Source organism: Penicillium canescens, assembly GCF_028828765.1.
Source record: "Penicillium canescens strain IBT 15451 chromosome Unknown utg000004l_segment0_segment0, whole genome shotgun sequence".
Taxonomy (NCBI): domain Eukaryota; kingdom Fungi; phylum Ascomycota; class Eurotiomycetes; order Eurotiales; family Aspergillaceae; genus Penicillium; species Penicillium canescens.
The window spans coordinates 1571625-1593786 of record NW_026703966.1 but is presented as its reverse complement, the minus strand read 5'-3'; the positions used below and the strand labels follow the sequence as shown (position 1 = coordinate 1593786).

Here is a 22162-nt window from a genome sequence, read left to right as displayed (position 1 = left end):
GCGTAGAGAAAGAAACATTCATCAATCATGACCAGACATCCTCCTGGTAGCTACCACTGCTGCGCATGTGCTTGACCATCTCCTCGCCCTTCTCCGCGGGGAGGCCACGCTGCTCAGCGATGATGTGACCAAGAGCCAAGTTGACCTCGCGGGCCATGTTGGCGGCATCACCACAGATGTAGAAGTTGGCCTTTTGCTTCAGCAGGTCGCTGACCAGCTGGGCATTCTCCTTCAGTCGGTGCTGAACATAAACCTTCTGGGCTCCCTCACGGGAGAAGGCGGTGATAATCTTCAGGGAATCACCCATCTGATCTTGGTAGGTCTAAATCAATTGAGTTAGCATATGTTGAAGTGATTAAAACCGAAATAGAAAGTGCATACCTTGAACTCATCTTTGTAGAGGAAGTCCTCGTCGCTTTTACGGCATCCAAAGAACAAAAGTGTCGTTCCAACCTTCTCACCCTTGGCGGCGAGAGCAGCACGTTCCTGAATGAATCCACGGAAAGGCGCAACACCAGTACCAGGGCCAACCATGATGATGGGCTTGGAGGGGTCGGAGGGGAGCTTGAAGTTGGAGTGGCGGACGTGGACAGGCACATGGATACCATCGTACTTGTTGCGGGGACCGGTGATCGAGTAAGTCAGGCCATGAGGGTCGGGAGAGGGGTCGCCATTCTGCTTCTGCTTCAAGGCCAGGAGGTAGTTGGTGGTGACACCCTTGACCAGGTGCGAAGCACCGGGCAGACGAACGGACTCGACAACAGCGGTAATGCTGATCTTGTCCTTTTGAACCAGAGACGAGGAAGAGATAGAGTAGTAGCGGGGCTGAAGCTTATTGAGACCTTCGATGAGCAGCGAGAAAGGAACGGCAGTAAACGGCTGGGAAGTGATGCTCTGGAGGGCCTGAGCGATGTTGAAGCACTTGTCGGTGATCTTCTCGTGGAAGTAATCCTTGTCATTACCGAGGCGGACGAGCTCGGCTTTGCTCGCCTCATCTGGGGCGAAGGCAGCCAGAGACGAGACGAACTGACGAGAGACGGGGGCGCAGACTTCCATGTAGTAGCGGACGGCGGCATCGTAGGTTGTAGGAGTCGGGATAGGAACCTTGGCAGTGACATCGATGCCCTTGATACTGATGACCGAGTGACGTTTGTCCTCAATACCAAAGACCTGGAGGAAACGATCGACCTCGGCACCAGCGTTGGTAGGCCAGACAGCGATGTGGTCACCTGTCTGGTAGCTGAGGTTGCTACCGGCAATGTTGATTTCCATGTGCAGACAGTTACGGTCCTTGACAGTGAAGAGTTCCTTGGATTCGACGATCGGGGCAATATACGGGTTGTGGGCAGAGAAGGGACCCTTGGCGCGTCCCTCACGGTGGGCAGCAGTTGGCTCACCGAGGTAGACAGTCTCGTCCTCGGGGGACCTCTCGTCTTCCTCGCTCACAGAGAATACCGCTTCGTAGACAGCTTCGCGTTCCTGGAGACCCATGGCGTCGGACAGAGCAGCCCACATGGGCTCCTTCCAGGCGAGGAAGTCCTCCTCCATAGTACCGGCACCATCATCACCCTCACCAGCGTCACCAATGCGCTGCGCGCCAGCTTAGTCAAGGCGGAATCGACTTGACGGACCATGGCGTTGTAGTGTTCATAAGTGTTGTTGCCGAGACCGAATGCGACGTACTTCATGGAGGAGAGGGGCTGGTCGTCGCTGGTGGCACCGCTCTCAAAGGCGATGTCCTCACCGGTGAAGAACTGGTAGAATTCCACGGCGTTGTCAGTGGGTTCACCCTCACCATAGGTGGCCAGCACAAAGAATGCGACCTTGTCCTCGGGGAACTTGTCGAGGTTCTCATAGTCATAATCCTCAATATCGGCCACCATGGTCTTCAGGCCGAAGCGCTGAGAGCCTTCCTTAGCCAGACGGGACGCATAATCCTCCGCGGTACCGGTCTGGGAGCCATAGAAAATCACACAGTTCTTGTTTGTCTCCTCCATCTTCTCCACGATGTCGCGAGTTTTGCCGCTCTTGGCGGCACCATTCAGGGCGGCGCCTGAAGAGGCATAAGGGTCCTTGGGAACGGCCCAGTAACTCCCCTTGGTGAAGTAGGCAACGCTACCCACCAAGAGAGCGACCAGAACCACCAGGTCGAGTGTGTCCAGTTGCGCCATTGGAACGGGGGAGAACGATGTTTCCCGGGAGGGGTTGGATTGTGTTCCAAGACAAAGCGGGCAAAAACCAAATACAAAAAGTAGTTCTAAGCCCACCAAAAAGACCCCTGGGTAAACCTCAAGAGGAAGAGGAAGAGAGAAGCAACGGTGGTCTGATCTGCAGGTCGGAATGTCCTGGCTCCGTGTGGATCTGCCACTCACCGCTGACTGTAGAGGGATGTTCGGCGTGTAAAGTACAGAGATAAGGCAAATGGGCAGGGAATAGTAAAAGTCACCACATCCCCGTATATATAATTTCTAACGTGGGGAATCCCGGGGAAATCGATCGGGAAATCAGCCTTTATAACATCCAGCCTCATCAACGACCACTTGTTGACTACCAGTGTTCTCGATAGTTTTGCCTCATGTGAAGGCGGAGAGCGGGTATTATAGGGGTTGCGGCAAGGCTATTCGGGAGATCACAAGTTTCTATCTTGTTCGCCGCACTCCCCACTCCCCCGAGTTTGCCGGCCTTCATTCACCTGTCAACCCCGCGGAATACATTCCGTTAGTTGTGAAGATATCCCCAGACCCGTGGCGAGTTGCCTCTTTGAGCTCGGCTGCGGCGGAATGAGGATTCCCCCACATGTGAAGATATCCTTGGAGTGGAACGTTAATTGATAACTTATGTCAAACGGCTTCAACCGTGTGTGACTTGGATCTCTCTCTGTCTTCCTATGAACTCAGGATATCTATTTGCCACTGATTCTTCGATATCGACTGTGCTACTAGGTGGTGCTAGGTATGACCAGTCATGTCAATCCCCCACATAATCCGAGGTTGCAGTTATATTCGTGCACTATAGGCTTTCCAACGGTAACTCTATGTCTGAAGAGACACACTGTAACAAGGAGTTGCTCGCCCTTGACCCCTCAGTGGATATAATTTGAGGCTTGAAAACTCAGGAGACCTGTAACAAACGGTCCAAGTTTGAGCCTCGTATCAGAACAACGCTAAACCGTAGAGACCAGAGAGTCTATACTTCAACTTAGATAGTCATTTTAGCTGATACGGAGTATACTGTAGAAGTTACTTTTCACCAAGCACACATAAAGCCTATAAACCAGACACCCGGTTTCGTACAGAGTATGGACAGATGCTCTACGGTATGCCTCCACGGGTTCTCCGTGTGGGGAGGCATCGCCAGATCTGTTTCAGAAGACAAGTCTTGGACCCCGCTCGGCATCCGAAACATAGCTGCCCAGGAGAAATCTTTTCCTGTTCCTGTACGTCTGACGCTGCTGGTAACTTCCTCCGTACTCTGACATGTACAAGTGAGCATTCCCTCCGAGCTTCAACCATATGTTTCCATAGACTTCTTGCAAGGCTTTAGAGCACAAAATAGAAGACTAGGATCTTGTGAAGCATCAGAAATGAAAGAACAAAAGAGTAAAGAGTAAGAGTGTGGAAGTGAAGTTATAGAGGCTTAATAATATCCCTTTACTCCAAGGCATCTGGGCACCCGTGCACCCGATAAAAACATCAACTCGAAAAGTATACACCGGTTGCCTGCAGGTCTGAAGCAATGAGGTTTCTTTGATACACAGTAAGTCGCCCGCTGCGTCTCGGAGCAAACCGTCTGACATTGCTGAAAATAGTGGCTTCCCACAAAGCTGGCCCTGGCCAGCAAACAACGCCCCTCATCCCTGACGACTTAAAATCCGCGCCGCACCACAACTTAGCTTCTCCAGCGGATCGCCGAGCCAGGACTGCCCAGTCGACTCCTATGCACAGTCGCGAGTCCTCCGCCGTCAGAGGAAGAGCTGCTGACCCCTCCACCCTTGCCCCTACTCTTACGCGGCGCGGTATCTCCGGTTCAAAGAGCCCCGACGTTTCGGCCGGTCGGCCCACAGGACATGAAGGATTAGAACGACGGCCTTCGAACTCGTACGGTCATCACCGCCAGACTTCGATTGTACACGGCGTGCAGCATTCGCGGAACCCGAGCATGGCTGGTTCAACCGCCTCCACCAGCCCGCTCAGTCCGGAACTTATCGCGTCTCTCGGTCGCGGCGCTTTCGACGAGGCTACTCTACCTGCGAAATTCGATCCCCTTGATTCTCTTTCGGGGTATTCCACCCCATCCGGGATGGCTGCTGGCCATGGATTACCTCCGACGTTAAGCACCATACAAGACAACGATACTGAGAGTATGGATGCTAATACCGCGAACTTGGTCCACAAACGCATGAACTCGGGAGGGAAGACACGACGGGAAAGATCACATAGCCGGTCACACTCGAAGCATCACTCGGACTCGAAGACGGTGGGAGAATATGCGTTACATCATCTGTTCAACTCGTTTGTTGGGCAGGCGGATAGCAAGATCAATCAGGCGATCATGAAATTGGGAGAATCCGATGCTCCTGTCGAGGAAGTCTGCGGGCCTGGAGCGGACCCGACCTTTGATCAATTGATATCGGCATTGGGTCACATTGCCCGACTGAAGCCGAAACCGTTGATCGATACGATTATGTTTTGGCGCAAGGCTAAGGGAGATGCCGCCATCACCGCACGACAGATGACGAACGAACAAAAACCATCGCCTGCGTCCGAGAATGGTCCCCTTCTTCGTCGCAACACCGAGCCGACACAGCCTGGTGATCAGTTTCCTCCCGCGGAACGGCCGCAGCAATCAACGCCCTTCCTTGCTCGTCATGACGATATCGCTTTGGTGGAGAGACGCGCCACGGTTTCGGTTTATCTGGTCTGCAGGGTCTTGATTGAGATCTTCAATCAGAGCAGCCTGGCGTCAATCACACTTGACATGGCAGATCGCTTGGAGGACATTGTGTTTGGCCAGGTGAAAACCTCTGACCCCGATCAGATCTCAGCATCACCACTCCGGATGGCGAACTGGAGGATATACGGCCAGTTGCTTGGTATTATGAGCGAATCCAATTTCCCAAGCGTCGCCAACCGGTTCTTGGGAGAACTCGATCGCCATCAGAAGGACGAAGCAGCCAAGGGTCCATCTCGAGATGGTGACGCAAAGGCCGAAGTATTGATTCTATGCATGAGGTATCTTCGTCTTCCCACAAATACTGAAGGATGGCCTAAGTCTTGCGACTTTATGCGATCCCTAGCACGGCTGTTTGTCAATGCCCACGGGCAGCGCATCAAACAAGCCTACTGCTATGTGATCGAGAAGCTTCTTCTCCCCGTTGCTGCCAACCCCAGCTGCGATCTCTCCCTGCCTCGGTGGAAGGAATTCTTAGACCTAGTCCAGCCGCGTCTGGTGCAGCTTCTCGCTAAACCTCGCCATTGGGCAGCTTCTTTCTCACTAAATGTCTTGTTACTTTGCATCTCGAATAAGGAGACATTTTCTGCCCAATGGCTCTCAATGATCTCGAGCTTGCCTGCGCGACTGAAGGACCGTCCCACCCGTGCACCTGCCCTCCATGCCATTTGTCGTCTGGTCTGGACATACTTCTTCCGTTTCTCTGACTCTCCCACGACAACACTTCGCAAGGTTGAAGAAGTGGCGAAAATCGCCCTTCCAACTGGACGTCGAACGTATCTAAGCGCAGAGCCGGTCTTTGCCGATCCTTTGATACAATTGATTCAAATAATTGGATTCAAGCATCCAGATGTCTGTTTCCGAAACATCATATTCCCATTGATCAACTCCGATTTGTTCCTGTCTGGCAGAGAGTTGAAGATTGAACAGATGGAGCCCGAGAAAATGGTCATTGGCATCCGTGCCTTTTTGGCTACCATGTCTGATTTGGAGACAAGCGACCAACTGTGTCCTCCGATCCCTACTGGCTCGCTTCCTAATCCTTTCACCGATGCCTCGACCCCCATGTATTTCCACAGGCCACAATTGCTTGCGGAGCACACGGTGGCGAGTGCAACTGAAAAGCAGGATCCGAACTTATGGCAACCTGTCAATACAGCGAGGCTGAGTGAAAATGTGAAGGAGTACTATTTCCGTTTCTGTGAAGTCTTGGGCAAGATTACTTTACTATGTGATAACACATTTGGTGGACAGGCAGTTCTAGACGAAAAGTTCGGTGGAACTACCCCTAAAACACCGATTTCAGAAGCTTTCAGTTTCGGCCGACGTGATGATCATCTCACTACACTGGATCAGAAGCAGGGCTTCTACGACTTACTTCATGTGGCAGTTCAAGCCCTTCCACGTTGTCTCTCCGATCATATTCCATTCAATTCTCTCATCAATCTCCTTTGCACGGGTACTGCTCATGTGCAGTCCAATATTGCAACCTCATCAGCAGAGTCCCTGAAGGCCATTGCCAGACAGTTGCACGCGCAGCAAGTCACGATTGGATTTGCCAGGTTCATTTTCAACTTCGATGAGCGTTATTCCACAATGTCAGATGAAGGTATGCTTGGACCGGGCCATATCGAGTCAACTTTACGGCTGTACGTTGAGCTGTTGCAGATTTGGATTGATGAAATCAAGCAAAAAACAAAGGGTGCAGCTATGGACCAACTGGAAAGATCCATCTCCGGCAGCCGAGCTTTGCATCTCGACTTGTCGAGCGTCCTTGCCCACGTCGAGGAGATCGAATCACATGGCCTGTTTTTCTTGTGTTCGCAGTCAAGAAGAGTTCGGGCTTTTGCCATTACTGTTCTACGGTTGATTACCGAGTTCGACAGTGCTCTTGGCAAGGAAAACACCAGAATCATTCGCATCCTCGAGGCTGATTCCCAGCAAATCCTTGATGTCAATGACGAGCACCTTACTGTGGCAGAGCGGAGTCGGATCCAGAAAGGCAAGCGAAGGAGCGCCTCACAGAATACCCTCATGGAACTGTGCAGCAGTGAAGTCTCTTACGATTCAACATTGTGGGCCAAAGTATTCCCGAACATTATCCGTGTCAGCTTTGAGACTTGCCCTTTTGCCGTAACCCTGGGCAGAGAGATTGTATGTGCACGTCTTGTTCATATGCACAAGAGTATCACATCTCTCGCCGAGAGTACAAGATTTCCTCCGTTCGCCCCCGCGGATTCATACCACAATCGCCCTCCTATTGGTAGAAACAATGTGACAGCTGAGATCCTAGTCGAGCAATGGAAGCTCTACTTGGTCATGGCTTGTACCACTGTCACCAGTGTCGGAGCCCAGTCTCAGAGTCAGCTGGCAAACGCTCAACATGCCCGCAAAGCCTCCAAGGGAGCCCAGCAGTCCCAAAACAAGATCAGTTCTGCTCGTAGTCTTTTCGCCTTTGTCATTCCCCTTCTTTCCGCTGAGCGGGATTCCATCAGGAGTGCCATCGTGGTGGCTCTGGGTGCTATCCACAAGAACCTCTACCGCACTCTTCTCGAATCTTTGCAGTACGCTGTCACTACTTGTAACGAAGAAGCGAAGATGAGAATTGGCAATCACTATCGCAGCCCTAGCAGCCCGCGTCGGAACAGAAAGACTGATCGCCTCCGCACTGAAGTTACGAATGTCTACAAACTCACTTCTCATTTCCTTCAAGAACCCGAGGTTTACAATGACGACTGGATCGTCAATAACCTGGTTACATACGCAAAGGATATTCGAATTTTCCTCAGTGACGCCGAGGTTCAGAATGACTGGGAATTCCAGCGCTTGCGCTTCCATTTCTGTGGATTGATGGAGGAGGTATTCGAGGGGATTAATCGTGCGAAGGATCCTTCTCGCTGGATGCCCTTCGAGTCTCGAAAATCCGCTTTCTCGCTCATGGAGGAGTGGTGCGGATACTCGCCAAACCAGTCTCAAATCTCTGAAAGGGAAGAAACTATGCGGAAGTATTCTCTGGCACAGCCCCATGAAGCTGGCGAAATGAGGAACACGGCTGCTGCTATGGAGATTGAAAAGAAGAGTCTGCGGGGAGCTGCCCTGAGCGCCATGGCTTCTCTTTGTGCTGGCCCCATTAGCATCGCCACTGAAAGTGGTTCGGTTCTTCAATTCGATGTCATGCGCATGCTGTCCTGGATTGAGATGATCTTCAGCACCGTTAGTGATAAGTGGCATGCTATCGGCCGTCGGGCCCTCAAGAACTTGATTATTCATAATCAAGAACACTCGTATCTGATGGAACGATCGATTGAGATGTGCTATATCACTGAGCGACCAAAGACCATCGAGAGTTACTTCGAGGTAGTCACTGAAGTGCTCCTTGAGTACCCGGACTATCCTCTCAGATTCTGGAGAATCCTCGGTGCAGTCTTGGTAACACTGGGCAATGAGAAGCGTGAGATTAGAATGAAATCTGCCAAGCTTCTTCGGAAGCTTGAGGAGCGTCAACAAAAGAACTCCAGGCTTCAAGACTTCGATATCAGTATTTCTGATAAAACAACTGCTGTCTACAAGCTTGCCCAGTTCGAGATTTCCAAGAGATTGGCTAGCCAGCATTCCGATTTGGCTTTTACCATCTTCTCCGAATTCTCTTTGCATTTCCGCAATCTTCGGCCTGATAGTCAACGGAACATGGTTGCTGCCATCCTGCCGTGGGTTCAAACAATGGAGCTCCAGGTTGATCCTAACGGTGGCCCTACTGCCAGGTCATACATGTTGCTTGCAAACCTCTTTGAGATCACCATTCGGTGCAGCACAATCCTGCCAAATCAAGTGCAAGCATTGTGGCAGGCTTTGGCAACTGGCCCTCACGGAGGCAATGTACAGCTAGTGCTAGACTTCGTCATCAGCATATGCCTGGAACGCAAGGAGCAAAACTTCGTCGAGTATGCCAAACAAATGGTCGTGTTCTTGTCTGGTACTCCGGCTGGATCAAAGGTCATTGAGTTCTTCCTATTGCAGGTTGTGCCAAAGAATATGGTGCAAGAGCGAAAGGATCTCACCCCACCTCCCCCCGACATTAAAAGCCTACCATACGTTGCAGACCTCGCAACGGTGCTCCCTGTTGGCAATAAGCAAGCTGGTCTTTCCCTTGGACAGGTCGCCCTGATCTTCCTCGTTGATCTTATGGTCGCCCCGGTCACCCTTGCCCTGGAAGATGTTGTCAAACTCATTCACGTTGTCCTCATTCTTTGGGACCACTATACAGTCACTGTACAGGAGCAAGCTCGAGAGATGCTGGTCCATCTCATCCATGAACTGATAGCGGCTAAGCTTGAAGATGATGCCCCGGCTGGCGCCCGGCAATCCGTCGAGGACTTTGTGGAGTCTATCCGCAAGAGTGACCCCGCCGTTGTGTGGGAGTATGAAGAGAATCATGGCAAGGATGAGGAATCCGATGATCGTCGGGTGCCTGCTTCTATGGCTACTGTTACTCGTGATGTTGTCACGTTCTTTAGCTTTGCCTATGAAGGCATTGGTGAGTTGTGGGCTAAGGAGGCTTTGAACTGGGCTACTTCTTGCCCCGTGAGACATTTGGCATGCCGTTCGTTCCAGATTTTCCGCTGCATTTCGACGTCTTTGGACTCGAGGATGTTGGCGGATATGCTGGCTCGGCTTTCGAATACTATTGCTGATGAGGAGACCGATTATCAGACTTTCTCGATGGAAATCCTCACCACCTTGAAGATCATTATCAGCTCATTGAATCCATCGGACTTGTTGAATTATCCTCAGCTGTTCTGGACTACGTGTGCTTGTCTCAACACAATTCATGAAACGGAGTTTATTGAGAGTATTGGCATGCTTGACAAATTCCTTTCTCGGGTCGATCTCAGTGATCCGGCTGTCGTGACCACGTTGATTGAAGGCCAGCCACCGAAGTGGGAGGGCGGATTCGATGGTCTCCAGGACCTTGTTTTCAAGGGAATGAAATCATCTGAGTCCTTTGATCGCACCCTTGATCTGCTGCATACTCTGAGCGGCCTTCCAAACAATGATCTCATTGGAGACGGAACTCGACAATTGTTCACAGTGCTGGCTAACCTGCCTCACTTCCTCCAATGCTTCGAGCAAGGTTTCACCGACCAAAAAGCTATCACTCGTGCCAGCCTACTTGCCCGCGTGGCCGAGAATGAGCGATGCCCTCGACTCGCAGCGTCGTTGTTTGGTTTCGCGAATCAGCAGTACAAGACCGCTGGTGTCTTCTTGGATCATATCATCACTGAGATCAAGTCGTACTACTTCCCGCAACTGGACTTCCAGTGCTTGATCTTCCTCATGGGCCTTCTGACCAACACTACTGACTGGTTCCGCGTCAAAATCATGAGGATCCTTTGTGTCTTGATCCCTGAGGTGGACATGCGCCGGAATGAGGTCACCTGTCATGGCCCGGATCTGATCTCCCCGCTGCTTCGTCTTTTGCAAACAGACCTCTGTCCCCAGGCTTTGGAGGTTCTGGACCACATCATCACCGTCTCAGGCAATCCAATGGAGCGCCACCATCTTCGCATGAGTATGGCATCAGCAAGCTCTTCTCGCGCCATTCGTAAGGAGTACGAGCGGATCCAGAGTCTTTACGGCATCCCTGAACCATCGGGATGGTCCGTCCCTATGCCTGCGACTCAGTCAAGCATGACCCGGAACAACGTCCACGCTGTCTTCTACACCTGTGTAGAAGCCGATGACATGCACGCTGAGGATGTCATGGCTTCTGAAGTGGCATTTCATGCTGATGAATTCAGCGACTCGTTCTTCCCAATGAGAGCTGATACCATGAAGTCAATCGACACACAGACCGATGGCAACATCGGAGACATCGTGCAGAAGCTGGACAGTCTGGATGACTTCTTCGATGAGACCGACCCAGGTACCCCTGTCATGAACCCCGTGGCTCCACCAATGCTGCGAGGATTTACTGGAAGCTACGTCGATACCAACGCGCACCTCTACGACCAGCAGACCGCGCCAATCTTGCGAAAATCTCTCGCTCGGACAGGTTCTACGTCGTCTTTCCACAATGGTCTAGCTGAGTCTCGACCGCCTAACTTCCGCTTCGATGGACCCGCCGTGTATTCCCCAGCAACTACCACACCTCCAAATGCTGCGCAGATGCTGCGTCCAGTGTCTCACCATACCCGCTCCGTCACCTCTCCCGCCAACAATCTCTACGTCCACACTACCAATGCACCTAATTCCACACCAAACGCGGGACTGACCGACTCTGCTTTCATGTCTGATGACGAGCCAGACGAGGAGCATTCGGATCTAGACGAACGCCCAGTAACCACAACCACCAAGCTAGCACCTCCTCCACCTATGGTCCGCAGTGCCACCGACGGTCCCCATTCCCTCGAATCAATGATTCGCAGCGGCATGCGGCGACTAACGGGCGGCGCAGCTGCCAACAGGGAGAAAGAGCGGCAGCGTGACCTCCTACGTGCTCAACATCGTGCTATTGTACAGACGGCCAATTCACCGCGTGTTCCAAAGGTTCCTGAGGAGTATCTCTCGGCACCGACCAGTCACCCGGCATCGCCGAGGTAAATACCAAACACTGAATATTCAACACTAGTGTTCAGTTTGATTTGTTTCCTTCTCTCTTTTTGTTTTTCATTTCGGCTTTCGGTCTTTCCGGGATGTCTGGGCATTTCTCGGGAGTTTGCTTCTTTTTTCACGTACCATACCCTATGCCTGTCCATCTACTTTGCAATTGGTCCTGCTTGTCTAGCGTTGATCTGCACATCCACGTCCGCATTCTTGTATAGTATCATGTCCTGGGAATCTTTCTCCATTGGGATGTTGGCATTTCGAATTCAATCAATCATGTTGATATATTTCTGCCTTACAATCCTTCAAGCGCGTCCCCGGATGTCTTGTCGTATGCCTCTGAAAGGTGCTTTGGATGCTGAACTACCTCTTCACCATGTAAAATAAAGAGCCCATAAAATTCTATTATAACCAGCATGGCTCTTTAAGCATAGTATACCCCACACGTGACCCGCTTCCCCACGGCTTTCCCCCCCCAGCCTCCCCCGCATTTCGACCTGTAATGATGCAGACTCACCTCTCACCCCCTGGAGCCTCGGAAAGCCGCGGCGGAAACCTGTGGGAGTGGCATGGCATATCCTGGGACTTTTAAATACCCCTCTGCCCCCGTTCAGGCTTCCCGAAGCTAACATTCCACACATGCTTGTTCCTTGGACTCGGCATTGTTGGCGCGAACATCATTTCCTACGTCTACTAAGAAGTCACCACGCTCCTCTCTTCGTCACATTCTAGAGGGCACACATAATTTTCCAAATATACTAAGCAATGAGTCTCCGAACAGCTCTCTCACTCCCACGGCGGGCCACTCTCTCTCATACATCCGCAGTGGATCTCCGATGCTGGCCGTCCAGCTCGGCCCGAGCTTTCTCAACGACAGTCCACCGTGACGCAACGTGGGGCTTCGTCGGTCTAGGACAAATGGGTATGTTTTGGTATCTACGGGAATTGCGAAACCTCGGATTGTGGGTGTTTGCATCGGGCTTGTGCATTAACTGTGCTGCAGGATACCACATGGCCAAGAACCTGCGTGCCAAGATCCCGGCTTCCGATACTCTGATTGTGCGCGATATCAACGAAGATGCTATGAAACGCTTTGTTGCGGAGGCTCAAGAGGCTGCGCGCAGTACCGGCGCTGGCGCCGGTGAGGGTCTCGTTGAGATTGCTGAGAATGCGCGCGAGGTCGCTGAGAAATCGGTATGGTTTGTTCCTTATGCTAGCAACTGCGGATCTGGCCCGCTTTCATGCAGCAACTATGCCCCATATTTATACATGTATTGCCCAGTCTGCTAACTCTATCTTCTGGTCATGTAGGAAGTGATGGTCACAAGCTTGCCCGAGTCTCAGCATGTCATTGAGGTGTTTCACTCTATTCTCAAACACGGCGAGCTTCCACCGCTCACACAAGAGCGTCTGTTCATCGACACATCCACCATTGACCCTGTCACGTCTAAGGACATTGCAAGCGCAATCCACACCACCCAAGCGGGCCGTTTCGTTGATGCCCCCGTATCGGGTGGTGTTGTCGGCGCTCGCGCAGGAACGCTCTCATTCATGTTCGGCGCCTCCTCCCAGACAGGACAGCTTCTTGAGCGCGTGCGCGGCGTGCTGTCGCTCATGGGCAAGAAAGCGTGGCATCTTGGTGACCCTGGTGCCGGTGTCTCTGGCAAACTAGCCAACAACTACATTCTGGCTTTAAACAACATCGCCACTGCTGAAGCTATGAACCTTGGTGTTCGATGGGGTCTGGAGCCCAAGGCTTTAGCTGAGATGATCAACTCTTCTACGGGCCGCTGCTGGCCTTCCGAGGTTAATAACCCTGTTCCTGGTGTTGTCGAGACGGCTCCTGCTTCCCGTGGTTATGAGGGTGGCTTTGGGGTCAGTCTAATGCACAAGGATCTGCGGTTGGCCATCACAGCTGCGAAGGAGTCTGGCACTCCTCTTGCTTTGGGCGACAAGGCTCGCGAAGTATATAAAGCTGTTGAGGATGCGCACCGGGGTAAAGACTTCTCGGTGGTTTATAAGTGGCTGCAGGAGAAATCCGAATAAATTTCTCTATCTTGTGTATGCATCCATCCCCTTTGCCTGGGGTTTTTATGGTCATTCTGATTCCCCTTGTTACAATGCATCTTCGGCTGTCCTGTGTTATAGATGTGGCCTTGATAGAAGCATTCTGTTCAATGACATTATTTCATGGTTTTCTACAATTTCCTCGCTTGATCCAGTGTCTGTCCAATGCCACAGACTGGAGGTTCGTTTTCTCTTACACAATGGAGGTGGTTTGGAACATCACCTCTGCCCCCGTAATTCCTTCCCCGTCGCGCCTTCTTCTTCCTTTCTCGCCTCTCCCCACCGCCATGGCTCCTGCACCTTGCCCTGTCCTGTATATCTCGTGACTGGCTTCGGCCTCGTCTTATTTGTTTGCTCCTTCTCATCTCTCTTTCCATCCTATCCCCATCATCATATCCATTGTCCCCCCACTGCCTCTGTGCAGTCCATCTGTCCGATCATCAGCTTGACGTTTTCTAGACATTCATTGTCTTTCAACTCTTCCCAACGCCCTGGATCATTGAGCCAGAGCGTCCTATCATCAGAGCACAGCTTTCTGCCTGTGTCAGTCAACAAACAGGCCTAGTCCTGCACCGAAGGTAAGCTACTCCCCGTCCCACTCCCAGTCCCACTCCCCGTCTCTACCATGTTTCTGTCTGCGGTTGGTCTTGTTTTGTTGTTCTTTCCATCCAACGCTGGCTAACACTGGACCGACATGGCTGGACAGGGCCAGACCTCATTTGTCAAGGCTTATATAGATTCGTGCAGGGAATCCAGGTGAGATTCCTTGTCACTGAGTCTATAGCCTCCACACCTTTTGGTCCATTGGAAAACTATAGAACCCCTGCGATGCCTCTCATGTGCCCCCATGATCACAAGACCTGAAGAGTCTGCTAACATGGTCAATCTCTGTCAGCACAGACATGATGCCATCTCAAGGCTCTCAACACACCAATTCGACTGGCTCTGCCCAGACATCCAGCAGTCAATCAGCTCCATACCACCAAAATGAGCCTCGTACTCCCTATGGTCCGAGATGCCAGCACCCTGGCAACTCTTCCCAGGAGACCAGCGTTTCATCGCTTGCCCACAGGTTCGGAAACATGAACCTGCAGAACTCTCGTCCGAAGTATGGTGGCCAAAATAGTGCTGCACCTGTGCAGGTCAATACAAACATGGACTGGTCGAATGCTGGCCGTGCTTACAACAGCCCATTTATCCTTGTTCCCAACTCTACCATGTTCAATGGCGTTCCAGCCGTCTCGTCCTTTGTTCCCAATGGCGTCGCTGGTCAAGCAGACCAGGTGGGTCAATTCCCTTACACTGCTGGCATGTATCCAAACATGGGACCTGTGGTTCCTGGTGGGTATTCGTGGCCCTACATGATGAACTACGACATGCAGGACGCCAACAAGCAAGCTACATGGAATGATGGTCAGAAGGGAGCGCAAACGGGGAACACCAGTCAAATCCAGTACTACCCTTCTAACTACGTTCCCACCATGGACCCTTCCATGTCTGGATACTCCTATGGAAACATGATGCCACAGATGGGATCAATTGCACTTCCCCTTCAGATGATGAAGACCCCCAACGGGTACGTTATCCAAGACCTGGAGGCCCTGACCCAGCAAGATCCCCCAATTCCTCGCGCAGTGCCTGCTATGTGGACCAACCCATCTGAGTTGACACTTGCCAAATGCCTGGAGAACCGCGAGGGCATTACCAATGTCTACATCCGTGGGTTCCTGCCCGAGACCTCGGATGAGATGCTGCATGGCTATGCAGCTCGGTTTGGAAAAATTGAACGTTGCAAGGCCATCGTTGACCTGGACACCAGTTTCTGCAAAGGGTATGGCGCCCAGAAGATCCCCGTTACGAATCATGCTGACTTCACCTAGATTCGGGTTCGTTCAATACTACAGTTTCGAGTCCTGCGAGAACTGTATTCGCGGTTTCTTCTATCTTGGCTACCAAGCTAGCTTTGCCCAGAAGTCTCGTAATTCTCGTCTCAAAGACCTGGAAGATCGGTCTTCTACCAACATCTACTGCACGAACATCCCGATTGACTGGACCGAAGCTGTAAGTGAAGGGATCTTTGCAGCCAGTCTGTGTGGATATTAACCTTGACCAGGACTTGCGACGTCATTTCGAGCCATGGCGCGTTGTCTCCGAGAAGATCAGTCGCGATGAGAAGACTGGTGTGAGCAAGGAAGTGGGCTTTGCACGGTAACGAAATAATCTTTCGTTTGCATGCCTCCCCATACTAATCTCTTGGCTATAGTTTCGAGAACCGCGATGTTGCCGAGAAAGTGCTGATGGAGTTCCACAACGTCACAAAGGATCATGGTGTCAAGCTGCTATTGCGCTTCGCAGATACCAAGGCTCAGAAGATTCTGAAGCAACAGAGCAACGAGCGTCGAGCTTACCGCGCCGGCGAGTATAACTACTCTGTTGAGGTGGTTCAAGGATCTACTCCTTCCCCTTCGATGCAACGTGGCCCTCTCCTTACCCCTAACTCTCAAGTGAGCTATACTTCTCCAGCTGGAGTGGACTCCAACTGGACACCAGCCACTTCGATTTCTCCTTGGTATGTCTCCCAATCCCAACATGATGCTGCATCAGAATATACTGACCAAAATTACAGCCACCCCCTCATGAAGAACCCATCCAGCTCCCTGTCCTCTCGGAGCCTCAATGCCCTTGACAGTACGCCTGCATACCGCGGCCGCGGCTTCTCCAAGGGCCGTCGCTCAATCGCTGATCTCTCCGGGGGTTCCTCCAAGACTGTTATGCCTGAATCTCCAGAAATAGAGCCTTTGATCTACATGTCGACTCCCCCTCGCAAGGAGAACGTCAGGGCAGAATCTATGTCGCCCATGCCTTCTCGCATGGAGGTCTGTGTTTCTCCAGCCCGCTCATGCACTTAGCCACATGTAATCAGCGCTCTTGCATATTTATCTGTCTGGGTTGCTTTATGGAATCTTAACAGCCGGTGAGATTGCCCAGTGTTCCTCTCGAATGCTCTTCAATATTCAACATTCGTGGCATGTTTTACCATTCGCATAATGTACGACGATGTATCTCTCGGCCTGACGTCTTTTTTTATTTTACCGTTTTCGTTTTATGATATGGATGGGTCTCGGTTTGTGTTTCTTACTTTTCACATTATTCTTATGGGTTCGACTGTATGCTTTATGATGCTTGATGGAAGGATGTCGGGCTCGCGTTTTCGTTTCTTTTTCTTCTTCTGATTTTTCTATGTTTTCAGCTGTATGTACCAGGATGCATGTTTCGAGGCGTTGTTTCAATAAGGTTCATGACCAGAGGGTTGCGCAGTCTAATATGATATGATTCATGACCTAACATCACTGTCCTTGACTAAATTCCAAGGTGCGCGAGCACAACTGTAGAGTGCAATCTATAAGAGATCAAAGAGGGCTTCTATACACAGGACACACCAGCCCCAAATCAGACTCAGACTAAGACTCAATTCCTGCCAAGCCTCTCCTCCATGTCCTCAGTAAGTTGATACGCAGGAAGATAGTCCTTCTCCTGTCCATCAGCACCCTGCCTCAATCTCGGATTGGGATGCGTATCAGACGTCCCACCTAGACTAGTATATCCCTCATCATAAAGCGAACAATACCGCAAATCAAGATGCCGAATAAACGCCCAGATCTCCGCATAATGCCAGTCAATCACGGGATGCACCCGCACAAAATCAGGCCATCCTCCATCCGTCCGATCAAAATGCGTCAACTGCGCCCCATGCGGATCCGTTCGTCTCGTCCCAACAAAAATCGCCTTAATCCCAGGGTTCCGCGACAAGTAATCCTCAAAACTAGACCGCAGCGTCGTCGTCGGCGGCGCAGTCGTGTATTTCATTATGGAGAGGTGATACGCTTCAGCAGAAGTTACGACAAAATCTTCAACCGCATCGAACGGGTCAGGCGGGAGTGCGTAGATACACGGGATGGAAGTCGCAGCGGCGATCTGGGCCTCGGCTTCTGCGAGCGCCTGTGCTGAGAGGGATGATGGTTCGGTTTCCTCGGAGGAAGAAGTGCTGTTCATGTTGGTGCTATTGGCGGATGGGTGCAGACCCGCCAGGAATATGATTAGAAGGACCAGACAGTCCTTGCCGCCGTTGTATGAGACTGACAGTTCCGAGAGTTTGTAGCGCTTTAGGGCTGTGGCGACGACGTCTAGGGAGATGCGGGTTTGGCGCTGCACTGAGGCTAGGAGGGAGTCTTTTGGGTGGGATTCGGCTAGGAAGGCTTGCACGCGGGCGTGGATGCGGGCGACGACTGTTGGGAGGGGTGGAAGGTTGTTGTTGTCATTTGGGCTGTTGTGGGAGGAGTTTGGTTCGCCGCAATGTGCTGTTCCATTCTCGGTTTGTGTCGGTGCTTTGCTGGATGGGTTCAATTGCTCGGTTCCTGCTGTGCTTGTGCTTGTGCTTGGGACTGGTGGGAATGGCGCGAGGTGGTCTTCTGGCCGTTGTGGCCGTGTGGTTGCGGCTCGTACTGGAACGGGTTCGGCCATGTTCAAGGACGATAGGCGAGAGGGCCGAGGGTGGGATTTTCGACAATGGATTAGTTCTGGAGATGCCACATCTGCATGTTATGTTCGCGGAGACAGGGTTTGAATATATACAAGATGTATGAAAGAGTGAAGTTCGGGACCCCGCGTCCCCGCAGCTTATCTGTGGAACTCGGTAGATTCTCGTGGACATGTGTCTCGGCTACTTAAGTATATACTACGAGGTCAAGTTGGAGATACTGAACCTATTTGGAATGCTTGAAATGCTCGAGATGCTTAAATTGCAATTGTCGTGTCATTCGTGTGGTGTACATCCAGAAACGCCAGTACCGCTCTGCGGGAAAAAAAAAAAAAAAAGAGACAGAACAACATAGAGAAAACAATCATCCTAATACCTTCATCTTCTTCTTTTTCTTTTTCTCGTCTCCACCCTTGCGTCCCTTCTGCCAGTCGCGCCAGCTCCCAATGCGCTCGTCCCGAGTATCCTCCCACTTCTTTTCATGATCGCGCTTCCGCTTCCGCGCCTCGATCTCCTCATCCTCCTTGCGCTGCTCGCGACCTTCCTCCTGCATGCGCGCCTTGATCTGTCGTCTCCGTCGCGCTTCTTCCTCCAGTAGAACAGTCACAGTCTTCTGCCGCCATTCCTTCTTAAACTCGTCCGTCTGGAGCTCCGGCGAATCGACTGTCCACTTGTGCTCGCGGATCAGGAGTCGTCGCGCGTCGGCAATGCATTCATCTAGGTAAGTCCGCTGCTTCTCGTCCAGTAGGGCAGTCTGCGCTTTCTTGAGTTTGTCGAAGGCATCGGGCGCGGCGGGGTTCTTGGTTTTATCGGGGTGGATGAGGAGGGACTTCTTGCGGTATTGGATTTTGATGTCCTTCTCCGGTACACCAGGCTGGATGTCTAGGACGGCGTAGCTGTGGTCGTTAGTCTCGGCCTTTGGGTACAAATTGGGGGGCTTGGGCTTGGGGTGTGTACTTACGCATCGAGAGTGAATGCTTTGCAGATGCGGTCGATCTCGGCATCCTGAGCTGTTAGTCGCAGTACACGTGCATTGTCAGGGGAACTTACCTTCGCAAAGTCGGAGGCCTCACGCTCCAACGAGTCAAAGATATCCTGGTCCTCGTCCGCCATAGTGAATTGTTGAAGCGAATGAATCGAGAAGCCAAGGGCAAGATGATAACGATAGCGACATTTTGGCAGGCAGATCGTCTCTGATTCACCGCCTTTGCCTCTTTACTGTACATCCATCTTTGGCTTGTTTCTTGTGTGGCTCTTTTATGCTGTGGTGTTTAAACAGCAGATCATATTAGTGGAATATATCTCTATAAGTTCTATATATCAAATAAATAGCTACTAACGGTGACTGGTAATCAAACATCTAGTACAATCATATTTAGCATACAGATTGCGATGTTTATAGTTTTACCTTTCTTATATGTGTTCGGGGCTGTAAGATTCTCAGCCCGGCTCTTGGTTGAATAACGGGCAAGTCCAATCTCTGCAATGCGGTTCGAAATCCTTGGGTCCCTTCTTCTGATTTTTAGAGGTGGACTTGTCTTCAGCCTTCATCTCTTGGTAGATAGATTGGTAGTCCCGTGATCATCTTTGCATATACATATACGACTTAAGCTTAGATGTGTGGACTGATCTCCATCCTTTATATCCTCTCCGTAAATTACGGATATATTGTGTCACCTAATATCCGTAATCCTTAATTTTATGGATATAGTATACTACCTAATATCCTCTAGATATTTAAGGATATCTGGTAGATATACCGTTACACCACAACGCTAGGTGACGGTAAAGCCACTTTCGGCCTGCGACTTGCACTCTCATTGAATACCGTGTAACCTCTTCCAATGTTCTAAGAAGGTATCTGACTAGGTGGCGACCTAGCTTGATCCAAGCCACCTCCCTTTCTTCGTTTTCCTCCGCGGCATTAGTCTACATCTCTTTCATGTCGAAGACTGTGCTACTGCTGTAGAGGAACTAATCCGGCAGGCCACATGGTTCATTTTTATGCTTCCCATGGCTTTACTTCCCCCTTCGTCGCTATATTCATTATTGGGCGTGTCTATCCGCTGCTGGTGGCACCCCACCCACTTTCGCTAACAGATCTCTAGGAAGTTGATCGTGATAACTGTTCCAAGTTGATTGGTTATCAGTGCCATCTTCCCCCGCATTAGTGCGTTGGCCTGAAGGTTTCGTAACGTCGTTATTTTAGACTCCACTGGCCTTTCTCATACCTCTCGCCGCTAGCATCTCCACAATCCGATCTGTCAGCCTCTCCACCATCTCTAGCTCGGGATCGTGATCCGGATTGACCTCCGCGACTGTCAATCCTCCTACCCTCTCACAAGCTAAAAAAACCTTCAATGCCCGCATCATCTGCTCAAATGTCACTCCCGTGAAGTTAGGCAAGTTTGCCAGCGGAAAAAGCAACGGATCGATGGCGTCGACGTCCAGATGCACCATGATGACATCGACCCTGCTCCCCAGATACTGTAAGGCTTCCTCCGCGCGCTTCTCAGGCTCATGTGCCACGGAAGCTGAGCTAACAACCTTATAGTTGTTGTCGAAGAGGTACGTGAAGTGCTCGTCCTTGTTTCCAGAGTAGGACATGTTGATGCTGAAAAGGACTGTGTTGGAGGCGTCGCATAGTGGCTCACCGGAAGGACGTGAGAACTGATCCATGCTCTTTAGTGCACCGGGAGACCGGATAAGGTGCGTCATGTTCATTCCTGCAAGGTTGCCGGTAGAGCCAGGGTTAGTCGGAGAAGCAAGGTCAGTGTCGGCATCGATATAGATAAGGCCGACGCGTAAAGGCGGTGTCCGGGACTCTGCGTGCTTCCAGAAGGCGGAGAGGATGGCTGGGGACATGCAGCATTCGCCGCCAAGGATGAGTTGGAATGGGGGTTGAGCGACGGACGAGTTGAGGTTTTGTGCAACGGTGCGACGGACGCGTTGGCAGACCGAGATGTTCACTTCTTCGTTGCGGACACTGCCTGGAGCGAAAGTTGTTGCTGAGTAAGTCGCGGGCGTGTCTAGTGGGTGGTGCTCTGAGACGGACGGGAGACCTGCTTCCCGCAGCTTGCTCGCAATGCTGACATCTTGAAAGGCTTTAGGTGCTTTTGATTTGCCTGGGATGATAGAGCCACAATCGGCGGGCACGTAAGTGATGGAGACTGAACGTGAGGCAGCCATGGTATGGTTGGTAATGAGACAAATTTAAAGTTCTGTCCAAAAGAAATATAAAGAGTAGATATCATGAAAGTAAATTGCAGGGGTCAATCCGAATGAAAGATGCCGAATACTGCATATGATGACAAGGGAAGAGACTGTTTATATGACATCTAGGACACCGGGCTGATTATTAATACCTCTAATAGGGGATCAAGCATTTTGCCACGAACCCAGGCGCCAAGTCAGGCCTGGAAGAGGAGATCTGGGACTGCCGAACGAGCGCATATTCTTGCGTATATTGGTGACAGAACGCTCAGTACACCTGCCACCTTGGCGATTTGAGATTTAGTGGCTTTTACTACTGCGTATCATATAGACAATGATATTACGCTGCCAGGGTTCGAGATTTCGTGCCATCTTGTGGTAGGTTGGGATGTCGTTATTGCTTAGATGTGGGACGCTTGGGTTGGGACGCTGAACTCAATTATGATGAAAGACGAGATACCGTAAAGCAGGAATTGTTTATCGGGAAACCAAATACGGACTAGTGCGGTTTCGGGTACAAGTCGGGAAACAATTGCGTGTGTCTAAGGGAAAATGTTTTCGACTTTCAATGTAAACGGATTCATTCATTCGTTTTCTTGTTAAACGTAGTGAAAGAGGTAGGGTGTTCTTGAATATTATTGGCCAGACAACAGTTCCCACTCTAAATCACGCGCATTTCCTAATCCCTAGGCGCTCCCCAAGTCTACTGGTGAGGCGCGCTTCGCACGCTGTGGCCCTGAAACGAGCGAAAGCGTGACAGTTGCACAGATAAGATTGTAACACCCCGCGGCG

The 22162-nt window shown here is 51.2% G+C and overlaps 7 protein-coding genes across 7 annotated transcripts; 3 read left to right on the top strand and 4 right to left on the bottom strand.

The window, feature by feature from the left end:
• Window positions 1-25: 25 nt before the first annotated feature.
• cprA (NADPH--hemoprotein reductase cprA) lies at window positions 26-2171 on the bottom strand (the record flags this gene model as incomplete). The annotated part of the gene is made up of 3 exons (XM_058514690.1): window positions 26-322; window positions 382-1590; window positions 1632-2171. The coding sequence occupies 3 exons, from the start codon at window positions 2169-2171 to the stop codon at window positions 26-28; spliced, it is 2046 nt and encodes a 681-aa protein (XP_058371868.1).
• Window positions 2172-3306: 1135 nt separating this feature from the next.
• N7446_005941 (putative cell morphogenesis protein (PAG1)) lies at window positions 3307-11601 on the top strand (the record flags this gene model as incomplete). The annotated part of the gene is made up of 2 exons (XM_058514689.1): window positions 3307-3316; window positions 3809-11601. The coding sequence occupies 2 exons, from the start codon at window positions 3307-3309 to the stop codon at window positions 11548-11550; spliced, it is 7752 nt and encodes a 2583-aa protein (XP_058371867.1). The 3' UTR covers window positions 11551-11601.
• Window positions 11602-12318: 717 nt separating this feature from the next.
• On the top strand, window positions 12319-13599 carry N7446_005940 (uncharacterized protein; the record flags this gene model as incomplete). The annotated part of the gene is made up of 3 exons (XM_058514688.1): window positions 12319-12475; window positions 12557-12747; window positions 12865-13599. 3 exons carry the CDS (start codon window positions 12319-12321, stop codon window positions 13597-13599), a joined length of 1083 nt encoding a protein of 360 aa, XP_058371866.1.
• A 926-nt stretch (window positions 13600-14525) lies between these two features.
• N7446_005939 (uncharacterized protein) lies at window positions 14526-16529 on the top strand (the record flags this gene model as incomplete). The annotated part of the gene is made up of 4 exons (XM_058514687.1): window positions 14526-15451; window positions 15501-15681; window positions 15734-15828; window positions 15884-16529. The coding sequence occupies 4 exons, from the start codon at window positions 14526-14528 to the stop codon at window positions 16527-16529; spliced, it is 1848 nt and encodes a 615-aa protein (XP_058371865.1).
• Window positions 16530-17088: 559 nt separating this feature from the next.
• On the bottom strand, window positions 17089-18141 carry N7446_005938 (FAD synthase; the record flags this gene model as incomplete). Its single annotated transcript, XM_058514686.1, has 1 exon — window positions 17089-18141. The coding sequence occupies one exon, from the start codon at window positions 18139-18141 to the stop codon at window positions 17089-17091; it is 1053 nt and encodes a 350-aa protein (XP_058371864.1).
• Window positions 18142-18521: 380 nt separating this feature from the next.
• On the bottom strand, window positions 18522-19270 carry N7446_005937 (uncharacterized protein; the record flags this gene model as incomplete). Its single annotated transcript, XM_058514685.1, has 3 exons — window positions 18522-19053; window positions 19119-19162; window positions 19208-19270. 3 exons carry the CDS (start codon window positions 19268-19270, stop codon window positions 18522-18524), a joined length of 639 nt encoding a protein of 212 aa, XP_058371863.1.
• A 1092-nt stretch (window positions 19271-20362) lies between these two features.
• Window positions 20363-21346, bottom strand: N7446_005936 (arginase family protein; the record flags this gene model as incomplete). The annotated part of the gene is made up of 1 exon (XM_058514684.1): window positions 20363-21346. One exon carries the CDS (start codon window positions 21344-21346, stop codon window positions 20363-20365), a length of 984 nt encoding a protein of 327 aa, XP_058371862.1.
• Between the last annotated feature and the right edge of the window lie 816 nt (window positions 21347-22162).